Source organism: Gymnoscopelus braueri, assembly GCF_963280865.1.
Source record: "Gymnoscopelus braueri genome assembly, chromosome: 16".
In the NCBI taxonomy this organism is placed as follows: domain Eukaryota; kingdom Metazoa; phylum Chordata; class Actinopteri; order Myctophiformes; family Myctophidae; genus Gymnoscopelus; species Gymnoscopelus braueri.
The window spans coordinates 28523718-28548460 of NC_137616.1; the positions used below are offsets into that span (position 1 = coordinate 28523718).

At 42.0% G+C, this 24743-nt stretch overlaps 1 protein-coding gene across 2 annotated transcripts in view; it reads left to right on the forward strand.

Annotated features, from left to right (window-relative positions):
- LOC308103550 (actin-binding protein WASF1-like) overlaps positions 1 to 24743 on the forward strand; it is a 50396-nt gene that overhangs the window by 13549 nt on the left and 12104 nt on the right. Inside the window, exons 4-6 of one of the 2 annotated variants that reach the window (XM_080453573.1) lie at positions 8899 to 9016; positions 16348 to 16431; positions 24193 to 24249. In XM_080453573.1, coding sequence (XP_080309699.1) covers positions 8899 to 9016; positions 16348 to 16431; positions 24193 to 24249 — 259 coding nt within the window. The remainder of the gene's footprint in view (positions 1 to 8898; positions 9017 to 16347; positions 16432 to 24192; positions 24250 to 24743) is intronic. The other variant, XM_080453574.1, reaches the window with a different exon arrangement.

Below are 24743 nucleotides of genomic sequence, written 5' to 3' on the forward strand. Positions count from 1 at the left end.
GACAGTATCCAGAAGATGTTTCATAAAAGACAAACAAAGTATAATCTCAGGGGTACATGCATTTACTCAAAAGAAAAAAACAAGAACAAATGCAAAACAAAGATGTACAACATTCAAAGGAGTAACTCTGTGGAACAGCCTTGATAAAGATCTGAAATTGTGTAGCTCATTAAAAATATCCAAAAGATTACTTAAAAATAAGATGATAGATAATTATAAAAAAACATAAATGGCATGTGCCTTCTGTATGACTTTATTTATCATAGCATATATACAAATACTTGTACAGTACATGTACAGAAAAGTATCTTGTCCTTGTACCTTGTTTCCTTTTTTCTTTTGGTTGTTTTTAGTTTTTTGTTTCTTTTTCTCTCTCCATTTTTGACTTTCATTTTTTCTTTGTTTTGTAAAAGGGTAGGCGTAATAAGCAATGCTTCAGCCTATACCTTTTTGGTCAGAAATGTAGGTATCTTTTCTTGATAACATTTATTTTATTTTATTACCTACTGTAATGTTACCACAAATTGACTGACTGAAATAAACTAAACTAAACTAAACTAAACTAAACTAATACCTGAGTGGATCCGAGCGCTGATTGGTAGAGAAAAAGCGTGAAGTGCTAGGATGGTTACACTGACCTAGGATCCGGTGAGTGAGCGTCGCGCTTGGCACAGACATGCGCAGAGTAAGTTCTGTCTGGGAACTCAGTGCGGTTGTTGGCGGCCGACCATTGGGCCGACCTCGGCTCCACGTTCCACGTCCACACAATCCAATCACACACTCATTTCATTCTCAGACCGCTCTATTTAACCCATTAATACCTGGAACGCATCTGTGTCACTTTAGGTTTCTTTGGCTATTCAAAAATAGCAGATATACAAGCTCATAGCGCGGCACCGAGTGCCGCGCTATGAGCTTGTAGATCTGCTATTTTTGAAAAATCTTGAAAAAAAAGATTTGGGATTTCTTTTCAAAAAACTGTTAGGATTTAGAAAACATTTTGAAGAATCGCCTCAGGTCTTAAAGGGTTAACTGGAAGTTTGCACTACTCAGCCCTGCTTGCTTTTTGCTGCTGCTCGTGCTGATGCTTGCTGCTCTCACCACTGCTGTCTTGCAAAAAAAAATGATGCTCACCCTCCACCACCCCAAGCTACCTTTTTGGATCTGCTGTTTATATACGGGGGATTCAGAGTCCCTATGGTTGGGAGATGCGCTTTATCAGAGTACCTCAAAGCAGATCCAATTCATCGCCAAACCATAATAAATATATTGCTCGTTTTATATTCAATAAAAATATCTTATCCTTCATGAGTTGTCCTTTATCCGTTCATGAGTTGTCTTGAGAGAACTGCAGCGCAATATGCAGGGGAACAAAATTGAGCTGCGCCTACTGTGTGAGTGGAGAGTGCACAGACTATACCTCCATTGAATAAAAATGCGCACCGTGGCATGTGCGATCATGGATTCCTTTTTCATCAAAAAACATTGCAATTTAATGTCATTGTCTCTTATTGTAGGCTGCTAGGTTTCATTATGGCGTAAAACTGACATCTAGGCTGTTAGAAAGGCGTTTTAGGTATGTCGGGTCCATAAAAAAATAGGTCGGGTCTGTAATATCTTGGAACAAACCGGATCTCGGAACAAACCTCACAAGTCCAGGTTCGTCTTAAAAAAAAAAGAATGTCGGGTCCACTACGATCTCAGAACCAATTTCACAGGTCCGGCGTCCGGGTCCATCATTTGAAACAAATCTCGGAAACCAAACGGGTCTCGGAAACAAAATTCACGGCTCTATTGACTATACTAAATAATTCATAAACTCTACCATTTACTATAATTGTTTATCATTTGTTTCATTTTAATTATCTTTCAAAACTCGCACTATAGCAATACACCATACTGGAGAGTAGGAGAGAAAACTGCCGAGAGGCATGAGGGTGAGCGCACAGTCAAAGCGCCTCAAATAGCAATCACTCTGACAAAACATTCTGTACATAGTAAGTGTTAGAAAAACAACAGATATCTACAAATTGAAACAAATGACAGAGCAGCAGATAGTTACAATAGTTACAATTAATAACTCTTTCAAAACAAACATCCAAAGATTTGACTAGAAAGTATTGCTCTTGCAACTTCATATAATGTTTTATCTTTTATTATTAACATAGATTAACCACGTCATGTGATTTGCTACTTTAGTACACGTTAACGACAAACATTTCTGGGGACACCACAGAGAATTGCAGATGAACATTTGGTAATAGACACTGAATATCCCTTTGCCCACAACTTCACACATTACCCATAGTCCTGCCATGCGATTGCATGTGCGTGCACAAAGCTCACATTTCTGTAAAGCAAGCGCTTGATATTGTGCTTTGCGTGTTCAACTATGTGTGTGCTGTGATGTTTACACAGTACACGTGCCCCAAGCGCATCAGTGCGTCCGTCCGTGCTTCATAGCACTGTCCATTTTGGTACTGTAGGCTCACTAGGCTGTCGGTTTCCAGAGTGGCGTGAGGTGAGCGGAGATGTAGAGTAGCAAGTCACCTGGAGATAAATAATGCATGAAAAACTCCTACTCACTACAGCAGTCTGCCCTCCCATCCTTGTATTAATATGCATCTCTCACCCCGCTGTCTGAATTTCTTTCTCTCTATTTCCTACCAACATGTGTGATTTATACTTAGTTGTGCTGCGTTGCATTGTGGGCTGGTACATGGGCTATTTTCCGCACGTAAGTGACAGGGCTTTAACAAGGTCTCTGTTTTAATACTGTTGACTTGTTGCAGATGATTAAAGACTTAACAAGATCCCTTCGTGTGTGTGTGTGTGTGTGTGTGCGTGTGTGTGTGTGTGTGTGTGTGTGTGTGTGTGTGTGTGTGTGTGTGTGTGTGTGTGTGTGTGTGTGTGTGTGTGTGTGTGTGTGTGTGTGTGTGTGTGTGTGTGTGTGTGTGTGTGTTATTTATATAGCACCTTTTTAGAACAAAGTTACAAAGTGCTGCACAGGATGCAGATACAAAAATAAACAACATGCTGCACATACTCAGTTAGAAACAATAAATAAATAAATTACAGCCCCTTTGCAGGGAAGGCAATTCAGTTTTTAAGCCTTTTACAGAGTCAGCTAATGTAACAGAAGGGGCTGGGGACTTTCCAGAGGGATGGGGCGCTGACGGCAAAAGCACAATCACCCTTGGATTTGTGGAGGTTCAGGGGTATAAATAGTGAGATGGTGGTCCGAGAGGTCAAGTACGGATATGAACGTTCCGAAATATATGAAGGGACAAGACAATGTATACAGTGCCTGTATATATGGTATATATGTGATATGTATACGTGATAAGCAGTATCTAAACTATATTCTATGCAGTGGTTCTCAAACATTTTCATGTATTTGGCCGCTGACCCCCATTTGAAAACCTTTTGTGCCCGGGATTTGTCAAAATCATTCAAACATAGCTGAAACATAAAATAGGTAATAAGTGTTTTAAACTGATCCTAATTTTGTTGGGGACCCTCCGGACCCCACTTTGAGAACCCGTGCTTTACTGGGAGCCAATGAAGGGAGACGAGGATTAGTGTGCTGTGGGGATTTCCGGATGGTTTTTGGTTAGCAGCCTGGCTGCTATGCAGCGTTTTGCATGAAGCTGCAGGCTGGCTAGTATAGGGCTGCTTGGCTGAGACAGGAGAAAAGAGCACTGCAGTAGTTAAGGTGAAAAAAATAGTGTATAGATCAGTAATTCAAGATTTCTGGTTGATAGCATTGATTTGAATTCTGCGAGGTTGTGGTGTAGGAAAAAGTATGTTTGCACAAGCTTGTTTAATGTGTATGAGTCAAAGTACATATTTTGGTTAAAGATTACACCCAGGTTTCATGAGGAGGGTTTAACATTGGAGACTAGAGGGCTGATAGAGGGTTTCACTCCTGTGTGTGTGTGTGTGTGTGTGTGTGTGTGTGTGTGTGTGTGTGTGTGTGTGTGTGTCTGTGCGCGTCTGTGTGTGAATAATATAGTTGTATTATTCTCACACACACACACGTATACGCATACAATGGATGGAGACAGGTGCAGGTCGGTGCATTTAACTGCTATATGTGGGCATTGACATTATACACGCGTGGGTGTACACCAGACCAACAGACTGTCTCTAAATGCCTGGCTCACTTCTCTGTTCGTTGCAGGCTTCATGTCAGCTGTTGTTGAGACTCTCAGACAGCTGAAGGTTTCGGTGTCGGTTCAAAACACAATGGAACATGGAGACCTAACACAGAGAGAGTGCACAGTGATACTGGTAAAGGTTAGGCAGACACCATAGTTCTACACAGAGAGTGTTCAGTGGTACTGGTAAAGGTTAGGCAGACACCATAGTTCTACACAGAGAGTGTTCAGTGGTACTGGTAAAGGTTAGGCAGACACCATAGTTCTACACAGAGAGTGTTCAGTGGTACTGGTAAAGGTTAGGCAGACACCATAGTTCTACACAGAGAGTGTTCAGTGGTAGCGGTAAAGGTTAGACAGACGTGACATCTTCCGGCTGGAAGTAAGAAAAGAAAAAAAACAATCTGGATGGGGAAAGTGAATAAGAAAACTCTGAGGATTCCTAGGCCTGTCACAATTATTACATAATTGTCTAATCGCAATTATTTTATATAATCGCAATTATTTTTTGCATAATCGTCATAATCAATTCCATGTTAAAAAAAAATCATATTTAAAAAAAATGTCAATTTTTTGGGAAATAGCAGATCTATAAGCTCAAAACGCGTCGTGATGCGACGCGCTTTGAGCTTATAGATCGGCTATTTCCACTCAATGTTTACGACTTTTCTTTACGAAGCCTAAAAGCCAAACAGAAATGTAATTTTTATTCATAATGTTCCATTCATTTTCAATGACAGAAACACAATTAAATCGTTAATCGCAATTATTTGAGTGACAAAGTGCCTTTGAGTAATTCTGAGATCTCAGCTGCACAATAATGCAGGACTAATGGTGCTAAGAAGTTCCACTGTGTGAATTCAGGCTGCTAGGAAAAAAAAGGGGAAAAAAGCACAGCAAACTTTCCCTGGAAAAATAAAGATTGAACACAACTTCAGGGGTTATTTTGGCACTGGACCTAAGATTTTGGGCCCTAACGCAATATTTAAGAAACAAAGCCTGGAATTAATTATAGGTCCTTTTATTCTGTTGTGGTGGGCTTAGGTTAGCTTAATGCTTGGAATGGGACACCTGGCGTTGCTGGCACTGTACTCATATGTACTCAGCGATTGAATGTGAGTGTTGCTGGCACCAGTTTCATACCCATGATTAAATAATTCATATTTATTCTGCCTTCATCTTGATCTTCTCGACCCCCCCCCCCGGCCCCCGTCCGTCCTTGTTTTCCTCCCTCTCTCTAGTTCTCCTCTGTTCTCCTCTCCTCTCCACCTCCTCTCTCGTCTATCTGACGTCACACACCAGGAGGCTGTCTGGGACACCTCCTCAGGCTGATATTCTTTATATCCACCCAGAGCACAGCTGCTGCTGCTGCTGCTGCTGCGCACACACACACACACACACACACACACACACACACACACACGCGCGCACACACACACACACACACACACACACACACACACACACACACACACACACACACACACACACACACACACACACACACACACACACACACACACACACACACACACACACACACACACACACACACACACACACACACACACACACACACACACACACACACGTACAGTATACACAGAGAGAATATCATGCATAATGATCCATCCACTCAAAATCTCAAATAACTCCCTAACTCCCATATGCGCACGCTGACTCCCCACCCTCGCCTTATCCGGCTGTCGAACTCCAGCTCCTTTCCTTTGTTGTGTTGTATATCATTAACTACCCCCCCTCCCCTTTTAAAGCCTCTTCCTTTTCATGTTCTCTCTTCCCTGCTCTTATCAGAGTGCCATCAAAACACATTGTACATCAAATGCTCTCACAGCGTGCGCCTGCAACCTGGGTCTGGGCCAGCTATGAGTGAGGTAAATCCTGGGTTAGCTGTTAGTTACGGCGGAACACCCTTCCATGAGGGGCTGCATCCGGGCCTGATGGAATTTCATTAGTAATAGTCTCAGCGGAGAGGATTTTTATTGTCCCATAACTTCCAACGTTTCAGAGGTTTTTCCGCCCTGCTAAGACAATGTTCTGATGGAACATTGGTGTATGGTATGACACACAGAGTATGGGGTTAGTAGCTCTGAGTACGTCTCATGCAACATGTGCCTCTCTAAAATGTTTTGCACCATGGGTTGCAAGGAATGCACAGTGTTGATGTAACTGAGAGTGTAAAAATGGACCGCTATGGGTGCTTTTAAATTTATTTTGTATTTAACACTAGTAGTGTTAAACATATTCAGAACTATTAATACAGCAAGCCAATCAAGCTTTAGGCTAACTGGCAGTGACACATGCCACTTGATATTAAGTGGTCAAATAATAAATATTATGTAATTACTGAAATGATAATTACACACACACAGATGCGCGCACACACACACACACACACACACACACACACACACACTATAAAATGTGATTTTCTTCAATACACTTGCCCTACAGTATCTGCTATTTATATTTCACATATTATGACATGCCCTGAACATGGGCACTAGGGTTCATGCGGTTAAGAGATGCATTAATTAGGACCTAATAATAAGCCGGTATTATTATAACGAGACTGCAATTAAGTTTAAAACAAGCTCACGTAATCGGTTCCCAAAAAGCCGAGAAGAATTTCACCCGTAGTCCTGTGATATTTACTAATGCCATCACGGCAATGGGTCTTGGACAGTTTTATCGACTAGGGAGCCTTCGGTTACGTTGAAATGACTCTGCACATACTTGTGTAAATTGTACAGTTGGGAATGAAGTAGAGCGAGAAAGAGAGAGAATAAAGAGAAGGAGAGCAATAAGGAAAAGCCTGAGAAACATCAGGAAGGCAATTTCGAGGCTTATTCCCGCATCGATGTGATATGACATTTCCAGGCGGCATGTGTGGGCACTTGTGTATGATAATCAATTTTCTTGTCGGAGGAACCCTTTGAAGTGATAACTGCACAACCGCCCCCGTAGTTACCACCAACGCTCCTATCGCCCTAGCACTGCTCCACAGGGAAACCAGCGCCCACCAACCACACTCTCACAAGTACGGACAGAGAGGTATAGGGAGAGCTGTGAACGAATGGATTGTGATGTAGGACATTAGGTATGAGTCATGACAGGTTGTGAACAAAGATGATTTAGTTTTCTTGATGGAGAGCCGGCCGAGACAGGAAGAGGTGGGGCGAAGGAAGAGAGAGATTGGCGCTCTGCTGGCAGACACATAACTCACTCTCCAACTCGTTTTTTTTATTTATTCAGAGGTGACCCTGAAGTTTCTGTTGTCAGAAATGATGTTAAGAAAAACCAAAGAAAGATATCATAGTAGTTATGATGTTGGTCTTTTCTATCTCCCTGTTCTTCTACTGTAGTCCTTCATTCAAAATGAAGTTGTAATGCACACCACACACAAATATAATCAAATGGCATCTGTTACAGTCTGGCTCAGAGACCATAACAAAAAAGGGGAGACGACACGGAGGTAATACTAAATAAGTGTAAAGTTTATTCAACCAATAGCGAAATAAGTTAATAAAGCAATAAGTTTAAGTTTCCAAATGATACAGGCAGGGAAACATGCTGCCCACTGGAACTGAACCTAACAAATAAACATAACAAAACCAAACAGAAATGCTCTCCTGTGTTGCCACGCCTGAAGCCTGGAAGGACTGAAGAGAGAGAATTGTTGCAGAGTGGGGCTTTTATAGTGAGGAGACAATTGGCCAGGTGTCTCCCCTTCCACTGATCATCTCAGCCTCCACCCTCCAACCCAGCACTGCAATGGAATGTTAAAGGAGAAATCCGGACATTTTAAGTGTTATCTTTGATGTGTCGTTACTCACCTACCGACGTAAAAAGTGGCATTGTTTATTTCCAGAGATTCCCCTGTCGTCATATTTTCAACCCCCTCCGTTGTCATAATGGGAGCGCGTGGCATAGGGAAATTCGTCTATTGTAACCGATGCAAAGTTATTTTTTTCTCTACTACTACTCATTGTGGAGTCTCATGATAGTCAAACATGCAGTGAAAGTTCCTGAGAGGCTACCGCTAATGACGAACGAGCTAACGCTAGTTGCTTGTTTCTCTCCCAGAACATGTTGCCATGTTGAGAAACAAGCAACTAGCGTTAGCTCGTTCGTCATTAGCGGTAGCCTCTCAGGAACTTTCACTGCATGTAATTAATATCGGTTCCCTGGTCATTAGCCAAATTGTCGATCATCTTACCTGTTGCACCTATGCTCTGTGATCGAGGAGCTAGGAGTAGCAATTCCATTCACTTTCATTGTATTGCCAGATTCTCAAAATCCCACTTTTATCACACAAACGAATGCAAACAAAGCACATTATGCCAATATATTAAAAACAAGCCCTGGTACAGACAGTATGTAATGTTTGTCTCTTTTTTTAATACTAGCAGCAGAATCCATTTTGTTTGTGTTCATGTGCTAAGCCACAGATAAATATAATAGTACTTAAATCATGCCCAGGTACCAACACAACCCATGATTCTATACAAAGCATGTGTACCTTTTTTATACAGTAAGTGTTAATTTAACCCCAAGAGTAGAATATAAATATAACATAAATTACCTGATTTTACTATGTAGAATTACAGCCTAAAAGTCAAACATATAAATAAAATAGTAGGCCTGCACTACTATCATGCTCCTATTGAGATTGCTTTATCTATTTTCCTGCCCCCCCCCCCCCCCCCACTCCCTGCAGAGATGATGGGAAGGAGGGTCTCAAGTTCTACACCAACCCATCTTACTTCTTCGACCTATGGAGAGAGAAGATGCTACAGGACACAGAGGACAAGAGGAAGGAGAGGCGGAAACAGAAGGTAAGGATGTTCTCCTAAAACCGTACCGCAGACCCAGACCATCGCCCGGATGCTGCCTTTTGGTTGTTTCCAGATTGAGCCGGTATCTGTCAGAGGGTGGCTCTATAATAGGGGATTAAAATGAGGACGTGGTTTCGTGAGGACAGACAGACAGACAGACAAACACCCACCCACACACACACACACACACACACACACACACACACACACACACACACACACACACACACACGTGCACACACACACTTACTCGTTCTGCAGTTAATTAGGCTCCGTGGGGTAAGAAGAGGTGAGCATGAATCACAGGATTGCTGTGTCCTCAGCAGCTATTGATCCAACACTCCTGCCTGGGTTAGACTCAGCTGAGAGTCAATGTTACACACAATACTTATACATGTATCGCATCACGCGTTCACCACAGTTCTCTGTTGTCTAATTATTGAACAGAATGAATGGGAACGTCTGCTTTTTGCTTGCCCCCCCCCTCTGCTTCTCACAGGGAGCTGTGTGTACCATCTCTGTCTACTATAAAGCATGTGTACACACAAACGTGTACACATGGTCCAGTGGGGAATTTCTAGGTACACAAGCAGCCTTGTCTGTTTTGCCTTTATACCCTGTGTGTATTTGTTTGCAAACAAACACACTGGCACAACATAGCGGGGGTGCTCTCGCGTGTCCTTTGAGAGCCTCTCTTCCCCCGCAAACCCTAGATTACAGACCTTCTGAGCCCCTTCGCAGATGGAGGGGTCTCCCACTCCGAGCACTATAGGGGCTCAATGGGACTCTAATCAACACCAGCTTGTGTCTCCATGTGTGGGAAGTGTGTGCCCCCCACATCCCCTCACAGAGCCAATCGAAGCCTGCCTGCGGTCGTGTCACCAGCCAATGAGAACGTACGAGGAGGATGTAATTTGGTGGTTTGGGCTTTCTAATGGTTGTGGGTATGCTATGTGACACACAGTAGATTCTGAACAAAAGCGAGCTTGTTGAGGCACGAAAACACTCCGAGGGTGACAGTCACTGTCAGAGTAAGATGGATATTGCGTCTTTTCCCTAGATATCTATCCAAAAGCGTGCCTACGGTAGAAAAAGCTGCTTGCAGTGCTGCACAGAGCGGCGTCACTGAAATGGGCAAAAATGTACTCTGTGTGTGTATAGGAAAAGCCTAGAATAATGACTACTGTCAGCAGACCTAATTTGGTTTAGAGGGAGTAGTATAATAAGACAGCTGAAGCCGGGCCCAACAGTGCCATTGTGGACTTTATGGATGTCACGATCATGACATTTTACTTGACGATTAATTGTCATACAAATAATTGGGATTAACATATAATAGTTGTGATTTTGGCATTTAACATTGGAACATACAGTATAAATGAAAAATACAACAAAACTTCCACAGGGCAGATATGAAAAAGAACTTAAATATACAAAGAAACGGCCGACATATTTAATAATTTATGCTTTCAATTTTTCTTTATAGTGGAAATAGGGAATCTGCTATTTCCTCTATTTTTGGAAAATGTATCCATCAACATGGGAACGATTATGAATGACGATGATGTAAAATAATTGTGATTATCTCAAATGATTGCCATTAGGGGATTATGCAATAATTGTGACAGGCCTACCCAACAGTGTCTATTCTAATAATGAACGGCCACAGTGGGCTTTGCTCATAAAGTCTTATTAATTTCCCCCTCTGCCACTTTGGAAGCCAGAAAGACCCCATGGAAAGGCCTAGAAAACCTTTGTGCCAAAAAAGACGGATTACTCACACATATTTTGGGGTTTGAGTTACCACTATTGGGGATAAATGGTCGATGAGTATTATGGCAAATACAGGGTTCATGTGTGGAAAAACTGTCAGAGACAAGGATGAAGGAGGTAGACCAAAAAATGCTGAGCTTAGTCCGTCCTAAGGGATAGCAGTCCCAGCTCATTGGGTAGTGCAGCCACGTGTGTGGGTGTGGGGGTGTGTGGGTGTGTGTGTGTGTGTGCAGTCTTACTATACTTTTTTTCATGAAATGTTGCAATTATGTACAAAATGTAAGTTAGTTAGTTAGGCATTTACATTTGGTTTATAATTAAGGTGATGGCTATAAGGCTATAGGGTTAGTTCTATGGTTAGTTTTAGGGATAGGCTGGGCATTCTGAGTTTAGAACTTGGGGTTGGGTTAGGTTTTCTTTTTCAATAAAAATGCATTCGTTTTTTTCAAAACTTGGTTACTTCCTCACAAGTATAGCAAGACCCAGCTGTGTGTGTGTGTGTGCGTGTGCGCGGGTGCGGTAATATAAAAACCTGAAGAAGGGGAGTGAACTTAACATTGTTTTCCCGTTAATGGACCAACATGACTGATAACCTAAGCTTCAAAAACAATAAGCACTATATCATAGTTTAGCACTATAATATAGCACACACAAGCACACAGATGTGTGTGTGTGTGAAAACACATGGCTCACATGTCTCACCTGGCCCGGGTTCAAATGCAACCTGAGGCTCTTTTGCTGCATGTCATCCCATTTCTCTTGCTCACCTTTCCCGTCTCCCTCTCACTGTCACCATGAGATATGAAGTAGAAATACAGAGGAAAAAAAATTCAACAACTACAACAGTACAGCGTCTGGAAGCTGATTGTCTATGCCAGCTGTCAATCAGTGTCACTGAGAGAGGTTGTCGTACACACACACACACACACACACACACACACACACACACACACACACACAGAGAGAGCTTCAGTTCTCTCTGCCTCTCATCTCCCTAGTGCCGCGTGTCACTCAACTTCCTCTCCAGCATCGCACACTCTAGTCTGATTTACTTGAGTGTCAGTTATAATGTGCGAAAAATAGCCGATCTACAAGGTCGGCCGAAATACAATCTCACGACGCGTCACGATGCTGTGCGTTGTGAGCGTTTTACATCAGCTATTTTCCACATGCAATACTGGTGCGCAACTACGTATAAATTAAGCATCTCTCTTTCTCTCCCCTGATATCTCTCCATCTTTTTCCGTTACCCCGAGTCACGTTACACAACACACACTTTCTCTCTCTTGGCCTCCATTGCTCCCTTTCACTCATTCACACACGCAAACACACACACACGCGCGCGCGCGCGCACACACACACACACACACACAGTGGTGTAAAGTAACTAAGTACATTTACTCAAGTACTGTACTTAAGTACAATTTTGAGGTACTTTTACTTTACTGGAGTATTTCCAATTGTCTATACTTTTACTTCTACTCCACTACATCTCAGAGGCAAATATTGCACTTTTACTCCGCTACAATTATTTGAAAACTTTAGTTACTAGTTACTTTGTAGGTATAAATTATCACATTATAAAACCTACATTAACCACTTTAGCCTTATTCTATACATAGGCTATTTGATAATAGCCGATCTACAAGCTCACAACGCGTCGCATCGCGACGCGTTGTGAGCTTGTAGATCTGCTATTTTTAAACATTTTAGTACTTTTACTTTTTGTACTTTAAGTACATTTTGATACCAACACTTTTTTACTTTTGCTCAAGTACATTTTTAATTCCGGACTTTTACTTGTAACAGAGTACTTCTACATTGCAGTATTGATACTTAAGTAAAACATTTGAGTACTTTTTCCACCACTGCACACACACACACACACACACACACACACACACACACACACACACACACACACACACACACACACACACACACACACACACACACACACACACACACACACAGCGATTAGCTGTTGATAAATGAAGAGCAATGCAGGCAGGGCAGAGGTGGGAGGAGAGACCTGCAGTGGGACTAATCTCATTAGCTCCTGTGTTAGCATCCCTCTCAGTGGATTAGCACTAGACCAGTGAGTCAGTCTGTCCCTCTGACAGGAAGACACAACTCAGCAAAGAGACGACGACTCAGGTTTAGACGTTCGACAAAGGAGAAAAAGAGAGAGGGTGACAAGAGGTTCAGGGAAGGGAGAAAGATGGCATCGGTGTCTCATTGAGATCAATGTCTGATTCCCCACCAGGTAGGAGCTGGCGGTCTCTATAGGGAGCCTTCTGAAGACTCATTTATGCCTCGGTGAAAGAGTGTCTCTTGACAAAAATGACGTGTTTTTTCAACGGAAAAAAGTGTTGATGTGACACCTTTTCGTTGAAGCATAAATTAGGCTTTAGGCTCGGTCCCTGCAGCTTTTCACTCACAGCACGCATCAAAGATAACCTAATGGAACCTTCTGAATGCCATTCTGTGATTTCTTTGTATAACTTTACTTGACACAGTGGTAAGGAAAAAGTTTCTGTCTCACAGACACCTGGAAATGTCTCATTCCTCAGTGAAATTGACTAGAGTACTGTACCTTGCTGCACGCCAATGAGCCAACTTGAAGTGTGTTTTGTGACCAGGGAGGAGGTGACGGACTAAAATTCTAAGTTACAAAGTATCAAATGCCTTCCAGACATTTGATACACAGTGGCTCAAATGGACAGTCAGTGAGCTCCAGGTTAGACCAACTTTCTCAGAGAGCTTAGGTTGAAATGCAGGCACGACAGCCAGGTCAATACGAAAGGTCCTGTGAGGTAGTTCACTTTTGTTAAGCTATAATATTAAGCATTGTGTGTGTGTATTTGTATACAAGTTGCTTATCATCGCTCATGGCTCCTTTTGTGCAGTCGTGGACCAATCAATGTTTTCCAATTACAAAATCGATGTTCTATTACTGTCTTGTCTGAGTTAAACAAGGATTTGTCTTTAAAATGTTACTCAACCTTTATTTAGCCAGACAAGTCATTAAGAACAAAATCGTTGCTGTCGGGCAGAAACCTCATATCTCCATATCTCCAACGTTTCATTATTTCCGTAAATGAATGCCCTACTTCGTCATACAAATACTTTGTCGCACAAAAGTAGTGAACATAGCAGGTATAGCTTGTAGATCGGCTATTTTCACTATTTTAAATAGTTTTTAACCCATTAAGACCTGGAACGCATCTGTGTCATTTTAGATTTCTTTGGCTATTCAAAAATAGCAGATATACAAGCTCATAGTGAGTGCCGCGCTATGAGCTTGTAGATCTGCTATTTTTTTTTTATCGTGAAAAAATATTTTTTGGGTTAAAAAAAAAAAAAAAAAGTTAGGATTTAGGAAATATTTTTTAGATTTCTTTTTTAATCGGCCTCAGGCCTTAATGGGTTAAAATAATAATAAAAAAGGAACGATTTTGGACATTCGAGAATTCTTCTTCTTTACAATAGTGGCCTGGCAGCCTGCCTCAAAATGTCTCCGTGGTCACCCCAGGACCAATCTGGGAACCCATCGCCAACTGAAAATGAAAAACAGCGCCCTCTGCTGTTTGTTCTATGTCTGTTGGCTCTGGGGGGAAGAAAACGTAGAGCCAGAGCACAAGGAGACCGGTGTTTGTGTATGCCTATGCCGCGTCACTTCCGGTTGGTGCGACTATGTTTTCATTCCCACTAACAATATTTCTACACGGAACACTAACACCACTTCTCCCAGAGAACATGGATCGTTTTGGTTATAAGCCCACTTGTTTCTATGATGAAAGAGTAAGTTAAAATGTGAATATATTTCCGTGGTTTTGTCTGCTCCGCGGACGCTATTGTTAAATTAGTTTCGGTTTGTTTCGAGGGGGAAAGATCGACGGACATGTGAATCCCGCCCACTACATTTGATTGGGTAAAGCGCGGCCTGCTTCCTGATCTGAAGGCACGCCCACTTGTAGCTCAGTGTGTACATGTTACGACGAGCCTTCACGACAGATTCTCACGCAGTGCAGAATCTGTTCTTGAGAGATTACCCCAGGACACATCCATTGTTGCGTCTGCACAGACATACAGTATACACAGAGCATGTCCATAACAACCCCATTACCAACCGCTTTCAAGCACAAGTTTACAATGTCGAGTTACAACCCCCCCCCACCCCCTCCTCCAATCAACTGTTCCCAATTGCCCCAGCCCCCCCCCCCCCCCCCACTGCCATGGCAACCGAGGAGGTCTGTGGGAGAGAGATGGAGGCAGTGGTCTTCTTGAAGCAGTTATATAGACAAGCTGGGAATGGCTCGCTCAACAGGGGGCCCCTTGCTACAAGCAACATGCACACATCACAGCCTGGTGCACTGTCAACATACTGTAGACACTGGGCCTCCTGTCTGTCCCTAAAAGCACGGTCAGGATGCTTTTGTGCCATATTTAACCACATGAACCCTAGCATCCCTGTTCTGGGCATGCCTTAGTCAAACATTCTGCAAAAACTGGTGAACATTCAGCGAAGATGCCTACAAGCTCACTCACAACTGTGTTGTGAGCTTGTAGAGATGCTATTTTTTCTATTTGACGTAAAACAAAGTATATATGCGGTTACTTGGTTAACAGTGCCGGCCTGGATAAGTATATTGACCGAATAAGAATCCTCTTTTATTTATTCCCATATACGTACACTGAGCACTGGCACAGCCCAGATCTTTTCACAATTTAATAACTGAAATACACATGCATAGTGTAGGTGCACGCCCTGATAAAAGGTTTTTCATTTAATTTAAATGTTTATTGCAACAACAACAAAAAGTTTACTACTAACACAAATTGAATTGCATTGCTATAGTGTGACTGCACATTGTATTTAATTTTAAATGGGCTGGTTTAAGTGCTCTTTCAATCCAAGTTTTATGATAATGTCCTAATCGAAATGGTATAGATAATTGTTTGCGGTTTGTGCACTTTTGTACGCCTGGTAATTGCTCAGTAGTGGGTTTTGGGGAAAGTGCGACTGCACAGCTTCAATTTTAGCAAGGGATACGCGGTTATTTTTACTGGTAGCTTAGAAAGTTCCAAACATTAACCTGGCACGCACAGGTCCACGGAATCATGACCGGCGTTTTGGAGTTATAGTCAATAAAGTTTAGGAATGTGCCTGACTGTGCCATTTTTACACATCGGCAAGAGGCCAACACACTGCCACTTGCATGCTTTGCACCGAGAGCCTAGGGATTTCACAGTAAGCCTTTTCAAACAGGGTATGAAAAGATATTAATAATGTCAAACTCGAGACACTGTTTCCCTGCCCAGTGTGACATCCGAGAAAGAACAGGGTTCTGTCTGTTGCACGTTTAGCATCTCTCTCTCTCTCTCTCTCTCTCTCTCTCTCTCTCTCTCTCTCTCTCTCTCTCTCTCTCTCTCTCTCTCTCTCTCTCTCTCTCTCTCTCTCTCTCTACCTCTCTCTCTCTCTCTCATATATATATATATATATACCGGTCCTCTTTTCTCACCTCTCGCTCTCTGTTGTGTCTGACTCTGTGCAGCTGGAGCTGCCTTATCATGTGTGCCCAGAGGGCCTTATAAGAGTGCCCTCTGAATCCCCTCCTCCCCTCATCAACCCCTCAGAGGTAAGACCACAACCCGACCTCTGCCGTCGGGCCCCCGCGCCTGTGCCCCTCCTCCCTGGGTTTAGCCTGCTGCCTCTCTGCTTCGTCCTCTCTTGACTGGTTCTGGAGACTGTTGTACTCACCACCTCTATTACTAACTGCCCTCCAATACTCACCTCCCCTGAGTGCATCCCAGTTCTACACAGTGGTGTAAAGTAACTTTACTCAAGTACTGTACTTAAGTACAGTTTTGAGGTAATTTTTACTTTACTTTGCGGATATAAATTATTATATCATAAAACATAAATTAACCACTTTAGCCGTATTTTATACATAAGCTATTTGAAAATAGCCGATCTACAAGCTCACAACGCGTCTCATCGCGACGCGTTGTGAGCTTGTCGATCTGCTATTTTCAAAAATGTTTGTACTTTTACTTTTGGTACTTTAAGTATATTTTGATGCCAATAGTTTTGTACTTTAACTCAAGTAAAATTTTTAACACAGGCCTTTCACTTGTAACCGAGTATTTTTATATGGTGGTATTGCTACTTTTACTTAAGTAAAACATTTGAGTACTTTTTCCACCACTGGTTCTACACGAGGAGAAGAAGGGGACAGAGTCCTTGACTGAGTAAAAGTAGTTGATCTTCAGGGTCGTGATTGCCATTGTATGTAAGGACCCCTCCTTCCCCCTATGGAATCATCACTAGTTCCTTTACTGTGGTTTTTGCCCCACTTTCCTATTAGCATACTGTACATGATGAACAGCATACAGTCTCTAACTTTAGCTGGCCTTATGTCTGACTGTCTGTAAGGTAGAATAAGAAATAGGTGTACAAAACTACATTTAAATTGGGAAGCAGCCACTGATCGTTCACTCTACTAACTGCAAGGTGTCCTGTCACATTATTTATCAGCACAACGTTGACTGCACGTTTCTTGGGAATGGTTGTAGCCCTCCTTTAGGGTGACTCTTTGCCTGGCAGAGCTCTGTTTGCTGCCCAAACTAACAATAACTCTCAAGTCTCCCCTCAAATCTTCTGTCACGAGGACTGTTTATCCTCATTCACATTCATGAGAATCTGTGTTCTCATGCTGTCGATGTCAACTCGATTTGCATTGTAACAATGACTACACGTGTATCAGCTGCACAGCTAGATGCTGGATTAAGCTGCAGAATCATGGATGGCTGCATTGATTTGCCATTCCTTGCACTGCTCTTGATTGCAGCCTGCCTCCGTTTGCTAGCTTTCTACTTCCTATTTCCCTTATGGCATGAACACACAAGCACATTTTGTTATTCCCACCAGGCTACATGATAATTCTAAATATTATGATAATTTGGCCCACGCGCATAACATTGACTGCAGAGGAACTTTTTTCCGCCAGCCAAAATTTGTGCTGTAGTGTAGAGGTTAATCTGTGTGTAGTAATTCTCAGATGATTACCTTACTGTAATTACCCTCATCTGAAAACAGAAGCCACAGATAATTACTGTACAAAGTGTATACAACACAAACCTATTAGATGGAGCACCAGTAATAATAATGTGTGTTGCAGTATTAGGGGCTGCTGTGTTATCATCAGCCCCAGGGTGGTCTGGCGCTACTGGGCCTCAATGGGGCTCCCAGGGGTTTTACAACACTGCACCATAGCCTCCGGACTTCTGCTGAGTCTGTCACATTTTATATACAGTATACACACACATGCACACTCGCATGCACACACACACAAGCACACACACACACACACACACACACACACACACGCACACGCGCGCGCGCGCGCGCGCGCACACACACACACACACACACACACACACACACGAACACACACACACGCACATTCATTCACTTTCATGATTTCACTAACACACAAAACCATACACCAAAACAAAAACTACAAGCATACAGTACATGCTCCACTATTTATCATGTACGCACACAGACAAGTCCACATAAATACATAACTATGACACCAGTACTACTCGCACAAATGCACACGCTCACACTCACTCAAAGAGCTTACACAGCAGGATCCATTCAGATGAGAGATGAATACCACACACACATGCACACACACACACACACACACACACACACACACACACACACACACACACACACACACACACACACACACACACACACACACACACACACACACACACACACGCACACAGAGCCCCCCTGGAATTAGCTACATTTATAACAGCAGACACTTACAGCACATACACACAGACACTCTTTCTTTCTGTATTTGTTGGTCTGTGCCTCTCTCATTCTGTAACAACCACACTCCCCCCCCCCCCCCATACATTTGCTCAAGTACTGTACTTAAGTACACTTTTGAGGTACTTTGAATCTACTTGAGTATTTAGTTCGATACTTTTATCTTGTACTTCCCTACATCTCAGAGGCAAATAATGTACTTTTTACTCCACTACAATATTTTTTACAGCTTTAATTTCTACTTACACTATAATACATACATTAAGCCCAATTTTACGTATAGACGAATCCACAGACGCGCTGCCTGTAGACGGCCATTGCTGCGGTGTCGCGGTGCGTTGACACCGCAGCTATGGCTGCCTACAGGCAGCGCGTCTGTGGATTCGTCTATACTTGGGCTTCAAAAGTTAGACAAATTATAAAAGATTTTTGTATATTTTGATGCCAATACTTTTTCTCTCTTACTCAAGTAAAATGTTGATGACTTTAAGTTTTACTTACTATTTTACTTAAGTAAGAAAAATCCAAATACTTCTTCCACCACTGCCCCCCCCCCCACACACACACACACACACACACACACACAGTCACACATACACGGCCCATTCCGTCTACCCTCTCGTCCCGTGCTTCTTGACGCACAGTGGCTCCACAACAGCGAAACACTGTTGTCACATTCACCTTATACAGCCTAATAAAGTTCATTGTGCTCTGTGGATTACACAATAAAGTCCTCAGTGTTAACTTAATGCTGAGAGTTACAAACGGATAAATTAACACTTTTAACACAGGATTTTACTGTCGAGCAGGCTTGGGAGAATAGTGGCATCATGACTTGGCTCTTTAGTTGCACGTCATTCTTTTCTGTATCTTCATGATCAACAACACACAACTGCATTAAGATAAGATAAGCCACAACAGAATTCTGTTCAGTAGCATCAATCATATCTAACATATTATAATCATTTCGGTTTGAATTCATGCTCTGCTAAGCCTCCCAGCAGGCTCCAATATTGTTGTTGTTCTTTTGCTAGTTCACATTCGCAGTGTGCAAACATAATTGGAAGACTGTGCTGACAGAGGGGTGTGTGTGTGTGTGTGTGTGTGTGTGTGTGTGTGTGTGTGTGTGTGTGTGTGTGTGTGTGTGTGTGTGTGTGTGTGTGTGTGTGTGTGTGTGTGTGTGTGTGTGTGTGTGTGTGTGTGTGTGTGTGTGTGTGTGTGTGTGTGTGTGTGTGTGTGTGTGTGTGTGTTTAATTTTAATCAATTTAGAAACGCAGGGGATGACAAGAAGTTGAAATGTTGTGTGCGTGATTTTGTGTTGAGTGACTGTGTGTACTGTAAAGGGGTGCAACAGTTAGTCCAACTAATCGATTTAATCAAATATAAAAAAAGAATCATGCGAGCAATCAATAATCAATTGCTCACACGCATTGTGAGTCACAATGCGTAGCATCATGACGTGTTGTGTTGCTATTTTTCCCCGAAACCTTTGAGCATCGAATTGTTAAATAAGCCTTTTTTTTTTTCTTTTTTTTTATTGTAGTCATCTTGTGTACAGACAGTTTCTTATATTTATGTATATATATATATGTATACACATTCTTTTGTACATATAGGCATACGTTTTTGAAATGTTCATTTTTCATTGATGACAACATTTTAACATTTTTTTAAAAAATTCAAAATAAACAAACCAAGAAGAAAAAACTAAAACCAAAAACAAAGACAAAAAATAAGTAAAATATAACATAATAATATCTGGCAGCGGGCAGCTTGGGGGGGGGGCTTCACGTAATCTCGCACATTTAAGAACAATTACAGGGTCAACACTTACAAGGCAAAAAAGAAAAGAAAAAAGGGAAGAAAGAAAAAAGACACCTTAAATTTGTTTAGTCTTTCAACAGAAATCTGAACGGGTTGGTTTCACGTATTCAGTCCATTTAGACCAAATCCCAAAGAATTTGTCTTCTTGATTTTTGATTGAGAAAGACAGTTTTTCCATTCTATAGATCTCATGAACTATCTCAATCCATTCCTCCACGGTGGGTGCCTGTGGTTGCATCCACTTCCTAGTAATGGCCTTCTTGTTAAATAAGCCTTAAAGGTAGGGTAAGTGATATTTTTTGGTAATCATTTCTATAGTGTTTGTTCAGTCACAGGTGTCTCCCCGTCTCCAGCTCTTTAATAAACAGAAAATACGTTTTCAGGTAGGTGACAACCTGAAAATATATTTTCTGTTTATTAAATAGCAGGAGAGACATGGAGACTCCTGTTACTGAACAAACACTCGATAGCAATGAGTGCTAGCAGTGGGCCGGGTTAACATTAGTTAGGGAAACCACGACAGATGCCGTCCGTTCCATGTCAAAACATTGGCAGCCGTAGCCGAGTGGGTAGAGAGGCTGTCTGGGAATTGGAACGTCGCTGGTTCGACCCCCAGCTCACCCAGTCTATGAGTCGAAGTGTCCCTGAGGTGTCGTATTAATGGCATCTACTGCTCCTAATAGTCAGGACGGGTAAATGCCGAAAACAAATTCCAGGCATGTGTAAATGTACTTGGCAAAATACCCCAACAACAACTAAAGGGAACACAATTATTATTATTACTATGATTATTACTCATACTGTAACTCGTCACAGCGCGATGTGTTCTGAACTTGTAGATCGGTCATTTTCGGTGCAAGTATTCGGCACAAGTATAAATCAGGCTTTATTGTTATTCTGTGAGCCAGATGGATGGGGAGATGGCTTGTTCTGTGAGGAGGCGGCCACAATGTGCATCAGCTGACAAAATAACATGTCTGTATTACCTGCCAACATTCACGATTATATAATTCTGAAAAAAGACAATTTTCTAATTCACTGGGGGGCGTTTTGTGTGTGTGATTAATTCACATGAAAATATATATTTTCGAACAGATTTGTTTTTCACCACGAATAAAGGCATCAGCCTGTATTAAAAGAGGCATTTTCTGTATATGAATAGTAGTGCAGCTTCAAATTTCATATTGTTTAAAAGACCTTAACAATAAAAAGGTTAGTCCTATCAATAAAGACTGATTTAAAACCGCTTTATTGGTAGTAAAACAAGACATATTTATGACTAGCCTCGTTCCCAGCCTTACCCATCTGCGAAGAGAAAAGCCTGGTCACGACCTTAAGCAGAGAGTGTCTATAGGGGCAGGACTTCCGTCGTACGTGTTTCCCCCGGAAACGTATATTTTTCGACCAATCACGACACTCGTTTCATTCACGGAGCATGTAAACAGATTTGTATAGCGTCAACGTCATTTCCTGGGGGCGGCACTTCCGCCAAATTCCGGTACATCCGTTTAGACACTCAACCGGCTAGGTCTTGCCCAGCGTTATTTATTACATTATTTCACAAAATCAAGCTCACTGATTGGGTGGACCTGGATGCCAAATGGGTGGGTCTAGTGTGGGCCTGCCCATGGACGTGCCCCTGTTCCCCACTGAAAATAATTGAAGTTACAGTGGTCTCAGGGGAGATGGTTTGTGTCACATGCTCTGTTTCATTCCAGCCAAGAAAACTCTACAGCAGACAGACAAACACACACATAAACACAATCTGCATCCATTTTAGCACCTACTAACAGGAATGGGATTGATAAGGGGATCCGTGTTGATGTGATGGTTTGAGTCTGATAAAATAGGCTCATATGTGTTTTGAGTTATTGAATTGTCTAGACCAAGGGTCTTCAACAGGGGGTCTTTAAATTTACTGGGGGTGGAGGGGACATTCACCAAAAATAACAGATCTACTGTACAAGCTCACGTGTTGAACTTGTAGCTCGGCTGTTTTTGGTGAAGATGTTTGGTGTAGAGTTAAAAAAAAAAGTGATTAAATGTCTCAAAATACACATGAACATGAATCTAACATATTAATAGAAAAGATCATGTGTAAACAAACCAAGAAAAAACATTAATTTACACAACACTGATGATAGTGCTGTCAAACAAGTCTATGAAGCATCTATGAAATCTATGAAAAAGTTTAATCTGCAACACAATTCTATACAATATGTAGTGTGGGTCTCTGCTTCATCTCTCTCTTGAGTCTTAGCTATGGGTTCCTTGGCCTGAAAAACGTTGAAGACCCCTGGTCTAGAATATGTCACAAACTTTGACACACATTGTGTTATACGCATGCAGTACATGATCTTGGAATCATCACCACTAAACCTACCTGTTTGACCTTTTTGACATAAACGTAATAGAAATGGTACACACATTGCATTGTTATCATCAGTACTGTATACTTTACTTGCTGTTCATATAGCATTATGTTCAGTCCAGAAAAGAAAAGAAAATAATAGTTATCGTCTTTGTCTAGAATGTTTTATGGGTACGTACTACAGTAAAATACTGAGTGTTGTTTTAACTTTAATGAACCCTTTCAGAGTTAAATTAACACTCAGGATTTTTCACTGTGTATGCGCAAACTGTTTTAGCTGCTGATGTTTAGTTGGACTGTGATATATAAATTGTATATATGACTCCGTCGTGTGTTGTTTAGCATCCTATGTTGTTCTTGTTCTACCACCACCACCTGATGTCACTCCCAACACTTGTGTTTGGCATGCCGTGTGTTCTGCTGTGTATTGCACACTCACAGTAACATCCTCTAGTGTTAATTTAACTCTGAGAGCGTTAAAACACTATAGGAGTTAATTAACACTGGATTGGACTGTGTTGGAATGTTTGTTTCTCCAGTGTCTAGAAAGATGCCTTTTGTAGTTTGTCCTCCTCTTCCAGTGTCTTCTCAATACCTGTACCGATGTTTCCTTTCCTTTCTATGTGTTTGCTTTCCTTTCTGTGTGTGTGTGTATGTGCGTGCGTGTGTGTATGTATGTATCGGAGCTTGGGCTGTTGTTGTTGTTGTAGTACGTCTGTGTGTGTTTTAACCACCAAAAATCTTCCAAAATGTCCTCAATTTGACATAAAGAGCCAAACATATCCGATCCACAAGCTCACAACGTGCCGCATTGCGAGGTGTTGTGAGCTTGTAGATCGGTTATTTTCTCTGGCTCTGAAATGGGGCTTAAGTGGTTAAATGAGATGTTTGCGCTAGACCGTGTCCGGTGTCCTGCCGAGCATTGTGACGTTGTGACGTCCCCCCCAGCTGTGCATGCTGTCATTTTTCTGTGTAACAGCACTTTTTCCCCCATTGTCCCTCACACACACATGAGTGCACACACACACACACACACACACACACACACACACACACACACACACACACACACACACACACACACACACACACACACACACACACACACACACACACACACACACACACACACACACACACACACACACACACACACACACACACACACACACACACACACACACACACACACACACACACACACACACACACACACACATCCCATCCACGACCCTGTGTTTTGTCCTTGTTGGCTGTGAGCTGTAAGCCCACACTGTGCCCTGTTAATTTTGTGCCCACCGGTGCTTCTCTTGTGCTTTTTTTGTTTTTGTTTTCTTGTTTTTGTTCTTGTAGTTACAGGACCCACGCATGTATGATCAGGTCTATAGGTACTTAGACCTTCCAGGGCAGGTATGTGAAAACTCTAGCGATTTATCTACCAAAAAAAAAATGAAGCAAAACAATTACTGTACCTGTGTATGATTTCTGATGTGTGTGAATAATTCAAGGTTTCATGTTTTTGCTAGGGCCTGGGACAGGGAATGTGTTTGACAACTAGACTAATGTGTGATATGTTCTGGCTAAAAAAAGAAGAAACTCCCGCACACTGTCTTCAAATGCAATTAAAATCGGTCTGTTTAAACCCCTTCATCAGGTTATTTTTCTAAGATAACCTGATATCTTAGAAAGATAACCTGATGAAGGTCTAAACAGACCGAAACGTTGTTTCCCATTAAAACTTTTTATTTGCCTTTGAAGACAGTGTGCGAGAGTTTTGTCTTTTTTAGTGCGGTGGGCCCGTCTTCTCCTACGCACCTGTCGCCTTTGTACTGTAGGTGTGCAAGAGATTTGCTTTTTATTGATATATTCTGGCTAAGACCCAGCATTACTCTGCTGAGTAAAGG